Genomic DNA, 12,608 nt, shown 5'->3' on the forward strand with positions numbered 1-12,608 from the left:
CTATTGATCTATGAATCTATTGATCTATGAATCTATTGATCTATGAATCTATTGATCTATGAATCTATGGATCTATGAATCTATGGATCTATGAATCTATGATCTATGAATCTATGGATCTATGAATCTATGGATCTATGAATCTATTGATCTATTGATCTATGGATCTATGAATCTATTGATATATGAATCTATTGATCTATTGATCTATGAATCTATTGATCTATGAATCTATTGATCTATGAATCTATTGATCTATGAATCTATTGATCTATGAATATATTGATCTATGAATCTATTGATCTATTGATCTATGAATCTATTGATCTATGAATCTATGAATCTATTGATCTATGAATCTATGATCTGTGAATCTATTGATCTATGAATCTGTTGATCTATAAATCTATTGATCTATGAATCTATTGATCTATTGATCTATGAATCTATTGATCTATGAATCTATTGATCTATGAATCTATTGATCTATGAATCTATTGATCTATTGATCTATGAATCTATTGATCTATGAATCTATTGATCTATTGATCAATGAATCTATTGATCTATTAATCTATTGATCTATGAATCTATTGATCTATGAATCTATGGATCTATGAATCTATGGATCTATGAATCTATGATCTATGAATCTATTGATCTATGAATCTATGGATCTATGAATCTATTGATCTATGGATCTATGAATCTATTGATATATGAATCTATGAATCTATTGATCTATGAATCTATGATCTATGAATCTATAGATCTATGAATCTATTGATCTATGAATCTATTGATCTATGAATCTATAGATCTATGAATCTATTGATCTATGAATCTATTGATCTATGTATCTATGAATCTATTGATCTATTGATCTATGAATCTATTGATCTATGAATCTATTGATCTATGAATCTATGATCTATGAATCTATTGATCTATTGATCTATGAATCTATTGATCTATGAATCTATTGATCTATGAATCTATTGATCTATGAATCTATGAATCTATTGATCTATAGATCTATGAATCTATAGATCTATGAATCTATTGATCTATGAATCTATTGATCTATGAATCTATTGATCTATGAATCTATTGATCTATTGATCTATGAATCTATTGATCTATGAATCTATTGATCTATGAATCTATGATCTATGAATCTATTGATCTATAGATCTATGAATCTATAGATCTATGAATCTATTGATCTATGAATCTATTGATCTATTGATCTATGAATCTATTGATCTATGAATCTATTGATCTATGAATCTATTGATCTATGAATCTATTGATCTATGAATCTATGATCTATGAATCTATTGATCTATAGATCTATTGATCTATTGATCTATGAATCTATTGATCTATGAATCTATTGATCTATAGATCTATGAATCTATGATCTATGAATCTATTGATCTATAGATCTATGAATCTATAGATCTATGAATCTATTGATCTATGAATCTATTGATCTATTGATCTATGAATCTATTGATCTATGAATCTATTGATCTATGAATCTATTGATCTATTGATCTATTGATCTATGAATCTATTGATCTATGAATCTATGATCCATTGATCTATGGATCTATTGATCTATGAATCTATTGACCTATGAATCTATGATCTATGAATCTATTGATCTATTAATCTATTGATCTTTGAATCTATTGATCTATGAATCTATTGATCTATGAATCTATTGATCTATGAATCTATTGATCTATGAATCTATTGATCTATGAATCTATAAATCTATGAATCTATGATCTATGAATCTATTGATCTATTGATCTATGAATCTATTGATCTATGAATCTATGAATCTATGATCTATGAATCTATGAATCTATTGATCTATGAATCTATAGATCTATGATCTATGAATCTATGAATCTATTGATCTATGAATCTATAGATCTATGAATCTATTGATCTATGTATCTATTGATCTATGATCTATTGATCTATGAATGTATTGATCTATTGATCTATGAATCTGTTGATCTATAAATCTATTGATCTATGAATCTATTGATCTATGAATCTATGATCTATGAATCTATTGATCTATAGATCTATTGATCTATGAATCTATTGATCTATGAATCTATTGATCTATAGATCTATGAATCTATGATCTATGAATCTATTGATCTATAGATCTATGAATCTATAGATCTATGAATCTATTGATCTATGAATCTATTGATCTATGAATCTATTGATCTATGAATCTATTGATCTATGAATCTATTGATCTATTGATCTATTGATCTATGAATCTATTGATCTATGAATCTATGATCCATTGATCTATGGATCTATTGATCTATGAATCTATGATCTATGAATCTATTGATCTATTAATCTATTGATCTTTGAATCTATTGATCTATGAATCTATTGATCTATGAATCTATTGATCTATGAATCTATTGATCTATGAATCTATTGATCTATGAATCTATAAATCTATGAATCTATGAATCTATTGATCTATTGATCTATGAATCTATTGATCTATGAATCTATGAATCTATGATCTATGAATCTATGAATCTATTGATCTATGAATCTATAGATCTATGATCTATGAATCTATTGATCTATGAATCTATAGATCTATGAATCTATTGATCTATGTATCTATTGATCTATGATCTATTGATCTATGAATGTATTGATCTATTGATCTATGAATCTGTTGATCTATAAATCTATTGATCTATGAATCTATTGATCTATGAATCTATTGATCTATGTATCTATGAATCTATTGATCTATTGATCTATGAATCTATTGATCTATTGATCTATGAATCTATTGATCTATGAATCTATGATCTATGAATCTATTGATCTATTGATCTATGAATCTATAGATCTATGAATCTATTGATCTGATCAGCAAACTGAGGCTACAATTCACACAGACCCACCAGAACTGGACCAGAACAGCTTGGCAAAACTTTACCTGGTCTGATGAGTCTGGATTTGAGATGCAACGTTCAGATGGTCGGATCAGAACTTGGTCAAACAACATGAGAGCATAGATCCATTCTACCCTGTATGAACAGCTCAGACTGGTGGTGGTATCATGGATCAGTGCTACTGAAAAGTGGACACAAGCCGGTACCAGCAAAGTGTCCAGGTGAGAGTATAATTCACCAGTCTCTAACATCCCTGCTTCTTACAACAGTTCTTTATTAATTAGAGTCAACAGGAGGAAGTGTAACCAGGGCAGGTTTCCCCCAACCCTGGGTCCAGTCTAGTGTATTTGAATGTAGATGGTGTGTGATGACAGTAAACAGCTTTTATTCCCGATGACCCTGAATGCAGCATCAGGCATCACCAGATGTACTACAACATGCCGAGATGTCTCAAGTTTAGTCAGGCAAATGACAACGTTTAGATTCTGGTATTCAGTAATAAGTTCTGCAGGTATATTAACAATAACATCTCAACTGTAGGTGGGTTGGCTGAGAAACAGCTTCATGAACGCGTCAGTCTGTAGCTACCTTAAGAGTCAAAGCTACTCTAGTCTGAACAAAAACAACAGAACCAGACCCAAAGCTGATTTAGTTCCACCTTAAAACATCTTGATTGGTTCCCTGAGCTGACATCTGACTTCAGATCTGAGTGGTGGATCACTGGAGAACAAAATGGCTCCAAAGGTCCATACTGGAGATGTATACCCAACAGATGGTCCTGAAACAGCTTCTGACTGAAGCTCTGTTTTATGTTCAGGCCAGCTCAATGGGTCCGATCAACTGCTTGTGCATCAGAATCTGTGGACACTGCTCAAGACACACAAAGACTTTTATGTCCTACTCACAAAATACACAGCTCCAAAGCTGCCATGGCCGATCTCTCGGAGATCCGCAAACAGCTTCTCTGGATCATCTTTGCAGAACAGCTCCGCCACATCCGGGTCCTTCAGATTGCCCGCCCGTGCATTCGAGGGCATGGCCAGGGCTGGAGGACAGAGGGATCAAATCACACTTCATATTAACTTTGGATCAAGGACAAGGTGTTCATAGTGTTGTCAGAGTGTGTCACAGTTAAATAAATTATTTATTATTGCACAGACGCCAAAACAAATTCCTTGTATGTCCAAAAACGTACTTGGCAATAAAGCTTTTCTGATTCTGATTCAGATGTAGAAAATATCTAACATTTCTAAAACACTCTGATCAGACTAAATTGCATCAGGCACTTCTGTGGTGGTTTTACTTTTTATTTAACAGCTTGTTTGTCTGGTAACATAAACGGTAGACAAGCTGCTGCATGTCGGCGGTTACAAGGAAGACCAGGAAGTTTAAAACTGTCAGAGGAGAAAGAAAAACAAAGAGACAAAAGAAGAAAAATGGCCGACTATTTTCTGCTTCGGCCCCACACTAATCATCAGAAAGAAGTTTATATATATATATATATATATATAGTTCACACACAGAACCCGGGCTGAAAATGATCTGCTACATGTTTAAAAAAAATCCTGTGACATTAATCAGGAATGAAAACAGTTTCAACATTAATTGAGGGGATGAATAATCTACACATGATGTGTGTGTGGAGTATCACCAGATCACGCTGACGGTCCAACATTTACATAAATCCATGAAAATCCATAAATGAGGAAGAAAACAGAGCCTGAAATTGAATCATCTGACTGAATGTGATCTCAGCTGCACACTGAGCCGTATTGACTCGCGCAGCGCTGCATCTAATGGGGTTAATGGGGCTGCTCAGCCTCAGAGCGTCAGCTGGAAGCTCGAGTTGAGCCGACAACATAACCGGGCCTCTGTGACTAGTTGAATGGATAAACCCTCGGCTCCGGGGCCTCGTTTAATACAGATCCGTGAAGTTGGTTCCTTTTAAAGCAAAGATGATTAGAGCAAGACAAGGAGACATCTTCCCACCCTCCAACGTAGTGAACCAGCTTCCAAGTATACACGAGGCGGCCCTCGGTGTCCCGATGGTGTTCAAGGCAAGCAGACAGACGCCTGGAGCTGCTACCGACCATGAAGAGAAACGCAGCACATAAATCTGCTGCTGTTCCTCAGTCAGATGGGAGCTGAATGAATTCAGTCCCTTTCTATAGTTAACTGAAGAGGATTTAAAATTCAGGTTTAATTTAAGGCCTCAAACAAAGACCCTTCAAATGATCCATGAGGGTGAACGATATCAGAAAAATACAAGACTGCAATAATGATTTCAATTATAATTAACCCACATCTCCCCGACTCTTTTCTTTCTTTAACGTTAAGCAACGTCTCCCCTTCCGTCTGTGAGCTTTAGCCTCTCAGCCACTAAAAACGTCCATCAGGAGTGGGAATTAGCCCAGCTAGGGTCCATCCAGCTGGACTAAATATTATCAATATGCAGAATGTGAACTTAAAATGTAATAGCCCAGCAAGCATTAAGTCATATAACACACTGAACATGAAATCCTTTTCAGGTTAAAATATTGCACATATTGATGCTGCGATGCTGAATGTATCATACAGCTCTATTATTTCTAACACTGACCCCTCATTCTACCTCTTATACTCCTGAACGGAGCTGTTTACGACAGACCACCATGCTGAGTCGAGGTTGTTGTAGTTTTTAAAAAGATCTGCAGCATAAATAATTTAAGTAAAAATGTAAGCGATCCTAAAAATATGCTGCAGGGAAGGTTTGATGAAAACAAGCGAGCTGAAGAACTGTGAAACGCGTTCCAGTTCTTTAGTCTCTGAAACAAACAGTAACCCATCAACAGCTTTCTGAGACCGGACGACGTCTTCCATCTATTTCTGCCACCTTCCTTGGAACAGAGCTGCCGTCACACACTCCAACAGGCAGACTGGGAAAACAAGTATCCATCGCTTCCTACTGGGAAACAACAAGCTGAGACCATAGAATCCTAAAAAGAGGAAATGGCTCCGCAGTGCTTTTTCTAAACACAAAGTGTGACGAGTTTGGTGCCAAGTCCACAGTCACATGGCTGAATCCAGCTCTGATCCACAGACAGTCCTGCCCGCTGTGAATGAACATTCACACTAACCAGGGGAGTGGGAGGTATTTAACAGAGCTAATAATAGAGATTTGTCATTTCTACCAGAATATAAATGTTTGGCTCACAGACAGGGAAGTGTGATTGGAGCTGGAGTCTGCCCACACGGCATCCATAGAGATACAAGTAGCCAACAACAAAAATACAGTAAAAGCTTTGTGGAAAAGACAGAATCTGAGTCTCAAATACTGAAAACATGAGGCCCACATTGATCTTTTGTGTAAGATCATCTGTCCTAATCATAAACATCCCAGCATTACTAGTTAATCAGCTCCATCCTGACACAGAATAACCAAACCAAGTGAAAGCATTATGAATAAAACATATCTGCAGCTCTTAAGGCTTTTCTTTAGCCATTGGCTGCTTTTTATTCCAATTTTACAAACGATAACTTCATAAGAAACAAGAAATAAATGAATACAAAGATGAGTTTTTCCCAGCCAATAGCAGGTTCAGTGCTTTAGTGATCACAATAAACTAAATTAAACTGATCATGTTTGTAACCAACTGAAAGAAGAAGTCAGGTTAAAGTCCGTTTGGAGCAAATTACGTCTTTTAAACGCACCCTGGAGAGAGACACACACACAGGGACGTAGGTCGCCTCTGGCATCCATACCAAGACCCATGATGGTCCCCAGTCTCAGGCCCTATTGGCCCCGCTATCAAACCTCTACAGGTAATCTTGGCCCCCAGATTTAGACATCTATTAGCCCCAGACCCTCCTTTTGGCCGCCTTGGCCCAAAGCCTCCTTGACTATTGCTGCCAGACCCCGTTGGCCCCCGGCGTCAGACCCTCTGTGGCCCCCGGCGTCAGACCCTCTGTGGCCCCCGGCGTCAGACCCTCTGTGGCCCCGTGGATGTACTCACCGCAGCTTATTGTGGTTCCTCTCAGGACCGAAAAATGAACGGTTAGCAGGAGCGATAACAGCGAGCCTCGATCCTCATATCCTGGGTCTCCTCTCAGCAGAACTTCTGGTTCATGTCCGACCAGGTCCTTCTGGATTCTGTAGAGATGCTGGAGTTCAGCACCGGCTTCCAGGCGACAATGGGAGGGTTTCCGGGTCTCCAACGGCTCTCTTCTGCGCCGTTCCTGAGCTAATAGCTTAGCCTCGTTAGCTTACAGGCTAACGGTAACATTAGCAGCTCCGCGGGGTGTGGCTGATGTTTCCCTGCAAAGGTACACTTCCGAACATATTGGCCCACCGAACCATTAAAACACACTCCTAAATCGGACTTAAACCCAGCACCCCATCCTCCATCTGGACCCGTTTCTCCTCCAGTTTTTTGTTCCTGCTAAACACAAAATGGCACGGGCTGCTGGGGCGGGAGTCCGAGCGGCACCAGCTCCACTTCCGGTGAGACTTCCGCTTCAAAAATAAACCGACCTACATAAAGATGGTGATAATCATTTGCTCCGAACATTTGTTTTATGAATCTTTTTTACAGACGATAAATGCGCTAAAACCTGTGCAATGGGAGAACTGGAATATTAAACTGGTGAACCATGAATAACGCAGATCAAGGTGTTATTTGCTTGGTGGGAAAAGTCTTCCTCCATGAATCCCTCCGTGCTGAGGAGCTGGGCTGGTTGCTCCATTTCTGGCAGGAAGCTTTTGACGGCCTGCATTTCAAAAAGAAATGTGAGTAAACTGCGACATCTGGTGGTGATTCCAGATACTGTAGGATCGTCGTCATCTCACCCCCCGCAGAGATTCAAGCTGAAACTAAAACACAAACATTTATAACATCTGGCTTTATTTGGAAGCAAATAAACAGACCCGTGGTGCCCCAGCTACTGGGTGAAATATGGCCTGAACTACACTCTTAACGAGACCAGTAAAAAGTCTGAGGATGTGTTCCTCTTGAACGATTCAATCAACTTTTTCTTTGCAGATAAACTGAATTGTTTCTGTTAATAAATCCTTATATTTTGGAGAGAAGTTGCTGTGAATTTATTCCATATGTGTGATCAGAGGTTGCTATTTGATAATGCCAGTGCTTGAATCCCTCATCTATTGTTCTAATACCACCACCATATTGGGCTGGTATTCACAGGACAATATTTGACAGACAAAAACTTATTTGATTAAATAATAAATAACTTCACAACAGACATATTTAAATTCAATCATGTTTATTAAGTAAAAACAATAGAAAACAAACAACACAAAAATATATTCAACTATCATACGAACAACAAAAATAGAGGTAAGACGTTCCTACTTATTCATTAAACATAATAATCCAACTTCAGTATAAAGTGACGTTTTAAATCTCATTAATGTTCATGATTCAAAGATCATCTTCCATGTAATTACTCATGTTCATTCCTGAAGGACTCTGGGTTTCAAACAGTTCCAGTTACATCCTAACAGTCCAGCAGAGGAGAGTCCACATGAAGAACCCCTTCAGTCCACCTCCTCAATAGTGGGTCCCTGGGTGTGGGCTCCTGCCTGTTCTCTACAAGTACCAGTGGGCCTCCCTCCCTGATACAACCTGCTGATGATGGGGTTGCACACTTTCTCCAGCTCTTTCTGCTGGTGTTGGTACTCGTCTTTCTCAGCCAGCTGGTTGTTCTCCAGCCAGCTGATGGTCTCCTTACACTTCTCAATCACCTTCTTCTTCTCCTCCTCGCTGATTTTGCCTTTCAAGCTCTCGTCCTCCACGCTGCTCTTCATGTTGAAAGCGTAGGACTCCAGGGAGTTCTTGGCAGCTATTTTGTCCCTCTGCAGCTCGTCCTCAGCTTTGTACTTATCAGCGTCCTGCACCATCTTCTCGATCTCCTCCTTGCTCAGACGGCCCTTGTCGTTGGTGATGGTGATCTTGTTCTCTTTGCCGGTGCTTTTGTCCACCGCAGACACGTTCAGAATGCCGTTGGCGTCCACGTCGAAGGTGACCTCGATCTGCGGGACCCCTCGTGGAGCAGGTGGGATTCCCGTCAGCTCAAACCTGCCCAGCAGGTTGTTGTCCTTGGTCATGGCTCTCTCCCCTTCGTAGACCTGGATCAGGACCCCAGGCTGGTTGTCAGAGTAGGTGCTGAACACCTGGGTCTGTTTGGTGGGGATGGTGGTGTTGCGTTTGATCAGAGCCGTCATCACTCCTCCGGCCGTCTCGATCCCCAGGGACAGAGGAGCCACGTCCAGCAGCAGCAGGTCCTGAACGTTCCCCGAGGTGTCTCCCATTAGGATGGCAGCCTGGACAGCGGCGCCGTAAGCCACCGCCTCGTCCGGGTTGATACCCTTGTTCAGCTCCCGGCCGTTGAAGAAGTCCTTCAGCAGTTTCTGGATCTTGGGGATTCTGGTGGAGCCTCCCACCAGGACCACGTCGTGGATCTGGCCCTTATCCATTTTGGCGTCCCTCAGAGCTTTCTCCACCGGCTCCAAGGTTCCTCTGAACAGGTCGGAGCACAACTCCTCAAAGCGAGCCCTGGTGATGGAGGTGTAGAAGTCGATGCCCTCGAACAGAGAGTCGATCTCGATGCTGGCCTGGGAGCTGGAGGACAGGGTCCTCTTGGCCCTCTCACAAGCCGTGCGCAGCCTCCTCAAGGCTCTCTTGTTCTGGCTGATGTCCTTCTTGTGTTTCCTCTTGAACTCCTCCACAAAGTGGGTGACCATGCGGTTGTCAAAGTCCTCTCCTCCCAGGTGAGTGTCTCCGGCCGTGGCCTTCACTTCAAAGATGCCGTCCTCGATGGTCAGGATGGACACGTCGAAGGTGCCTCCGCCCAGGTCAAAGATCAGAACGTTTCTCTCTCCTGACTTGCCTTTGTCCAGACCGTACGCGATGGCGGCCGCGGTGGGCTCGTTGATGATCCTCAGGACGTTGAGTCCCGCGATGACACCTGCGTCTTTAGTGGCCTGTCGCTGGGAGTCGTTGAAGTAGGCGGGGACTGTGATGACGGCGTTGGACACCTTGTGGCCCAGGTAGGCCTCAGCGATCTCCTTCATCTTTACCAGGACCATGGAGGAGATTTCCTCTGGGAAGAAGGCTTTGTTCTCCCCTTTGTACTCCACTTGAATTTTGGGCCTCCCTCCTTCTGAAAGCACCTTGAAGGGCCAGTGCTTCATATCGGCCTGCACCACCAGATCATCAAACTTTCGTCCTATCAGCCTCTTGGCGTCAAACACCGTGTTGCTGGGGTTCAGAGCCACCTGGTTCTTGGCAGCGTCCCCGATCAGCCTCTCGGTGTCAGTGAAGGCCACATAGCTGGGGGTGGTCCGGTTGCCCTGGTCGTTGGCGATGATTTCTACTTTTCCGTGCTGGAAAACCCCCACACAGGAGTAGGTGGTGCCCAGGTCGATGCCGATGGCTACGTTTTTAGCTGCAGACATCTTGGCTGAGTTTCCTTTCAGTCCTAAACAAGCAGAGACGCACATGAGAAGAAGAAGAAGGATTCAGGAGGGATGGATTCCCTGTTACAAACAGTTCATATTATACCGTTTACATTTCTACTGGACTTTATAGCAGTTTTTGCTCCAAATAAAACTGGTTTTATGCTGTGTTGAGTTAAAGCCTCAGAGATGTTCAAACATGATTAAAACCAGAAATCATTTTTCTGGTTTTGACTAAACTCTATAAAGCCTATAATTTGTCCTTACATCAGTGAATGATTGCACTAATTTAGTCTGTAGTCGCTCTGAAAACAAAGAAGAAGAAAAGTGTGAAGCAGATGATGAGATGAGGACTTACTTTAGATCAGAGCCTCTTCTACAGAGCAGTTCAGTGGTTCTTTCTCCTCCTGTGAAGCTCTTCTGATGTTCTCTGAAGGTGCGTTTCTCTCTATCCACTCAGCCTGCTCACCCTCGCAGCTATTTATACCTCTTCACGCACTTCTCGCCGCTTCTCCAGCCTTCGTCCAATCACAGAGCGCAGCGGAGGCATGCGTCATGACGTCACCCAGTAGAAGTTTCTACCAGCTTCTGGTCGCTCCGAGAAAATGTTAGAAAATGACAGAATATTTTATGTATCTATATTAAAATATATTTGTATTAATATTTTCAAAATATTTCAGAATATTTTCAGGAGCTAACAGAGCGAAAACGACAATATTATAGCAAAAATATCAAGCTGCTGATTTAATAATGCGTCCAAATCTGCCTGAAACCCGAAGGTTTATTAATCTGGGCTCTAATATTTTCATCTCACTTAGAAGGAAGAAGATTTAGACTGAGGACTTGGAGCAGCAAAAGTACTGTGGACTATCAGGGTGTACAATGAGTTAGAGTTATATTTTAAATTCATTTATTTTACTGCTTTTTGTTTAATAATCAAATTTTTTCATTCTTTAGATTTTAAAGTATTTTCACGAAACTACCGCACCTGACGTTTAAATGTTATTGCCACTAAATGAATTATACGTTCATAAAAGTTTTATTTAGTCATTTATTTTTCATTTAAGGATCAACTATCAAAGAAAACCTTCTGAGCAATAAGTTCCCAGTAGTTAATCTATTTCAGTTCTGAAAAGTTTTTCACATGAACTTTAATACAACAAATTACATGTCAGAGCTTCTTCTAGATAGCTGGATTTATTGTTTTAAATATATATTTGTTGCATGTTCTTTTTTAGGAGTCATTTCAGTTAATCTCTGGTTTTCTAACTAAACAGGCAGGCATGTCTTTGGACTGTGGGAGGAAATCAGAGTACCCAGGGAGAACCCATGCTAACTTGATGCAGAAAGACCCACTGAGAGTCAAACCCAGGACCTCCTTCCTCCAAGGCAGCAGTGCAACCAACTGCGCCACCATGCAGCCCAACATGCAGCTAAAACATCAAACAGCAAAACTAGACACCAACATTTCTGTTATACTTCGTTTGTACACTAGATGGTAGCAAAGGACCCCTCAATTTAAAATCAGAGCTGGAGGACGCAGTAGAGGAAGTAGGGCCTTAAACACCTCAATGTTTGATAAATATCATCAGCAAATAAAACGTCTCAGGGCTGTCACTGAGTTCATTTCTAGTTAAGTGAATTAAATGATATTTGTAAGTCAACCTTTAAGTATTTGTATAAAGACATAATATCTGATTAATTCGCTCTAACAGTTGGTCATATAATAGACTTGTTCATCATATTCACCTCCTCTGTTATATCTGTACATTAGTAGTAGATCATTTAGTGGGAACATTCCAGTTTTTGAGCTTTCTTGCATATAGTGTCTCCTTCCTGCAGTAGGAAACAATCTGATGTCTCGGCTGGTTATGATCATGAGTCACACGGGTGAAAAACATTAACGGGTTTTACTTTCTTGAGTTGAAGGGTTCAGCAACAGTTGCTGTAAAACATTTCATTCAGTGTCAAAACTGCTTCAGATCTGGTTTTATTAGTGACATAAAGCTAGGTGATGGATTCAAAACAGACAACATTGAACTTTGTGTCTCCGTGCTGATCACACCAGGTCAACATGAAGTGCCATGGTCACCTGGAGGGCGTGTCCTCCAGTGAACAGAAGCTGTGTAAATGATTTTCTAGGCAATAGCGCCATAAACATGTAGAGCAACAAAGAGGAGACTGTGATTCTGATT

General features: G+C 40.3%; 2 protein-coding genes across 3 annotated transcripts in view; both read right to left on the reverse strand.

Moving 5' to 3' along the window:
• LOC124863905 (serine/threonine-protein kinase TAO2-like) overlaps positions 1–7,414 on the reverse strand; it is a 33,321-nt gene extending 25,907 nt beyond the window's left edge. The window contains exons 1-2 of one of the 2 annotated variants that reach the window (XM_047358460.1): positions 6,953–7,414; positions 3,866–4,005 (exon numbers count right to left, since the gene is read on the reverse strand). In XM_047358460.1, coding sequence (XP_047214416.1) covers positions 3,866–3,997 — 132 coding nt within the window. In that variant the 5' untranslated portion in view covers positions 3,998–4,005; positions 6,953–7,414. Of the gene's footprint in view, positions 1–3,865; positions 4,006–6,952 lie in introns of those variants that run through there. The other variant, XM_047358461.1, reaches the window with a different exon arrangement.
• A 788-nt stretch (positions 7,415–8,202) lies between these two features.
• On the reverse strand, positions 8,203–10,926 carry LOC124863906 (heat shock 70 kDa protein 1). Its single transcript, XM_047358462.1, has 2 exons — positions 10,772–10,926; positions 8,203–10,436 (listed from the first exon to the last, which is right to left on the reverse strand). Exon 2 carries the CDS (start codon positions 10,411–10,413, stop codon positions 8,494–8,496), a length of 1,920 nt encoding a protein of 639 aa, XP_047214418.1. The 5' UTR covers positions 10,414–10,436; positions 10,772–10,926; the 3' UTR covers positions 8,203–8,493.
• Between the last annotated feature and the right edge of the window lie 1,682 nt (positions 10,927–12,608).

The sequence above is a fragment of the Girardinichthys multiradiatus genome, chromosome Y (genome assembly GCF_021462225.1).
Source record: "Girardinichthys multiradiatus isolate DD_20200921_A chromosome Y, DD_fGirMul_XY1, whole genome shotgun sequence".
NCBI lineage: Eukaryota > Metazoa > Chordata > Actinopteri > Cyprinodontiformes > Goodeidae > Girardinichthys > Girardinichthys multiradiatus.

Coding starts and splice junctions, on each gene's coding strand:
- LOC124863906 (XM_047358462.1), bottom strand. CDS start 10,413: ATGTCTGCAGCTAAAAACGTAGCCATCGGCATCGACCTGGGCACCACC.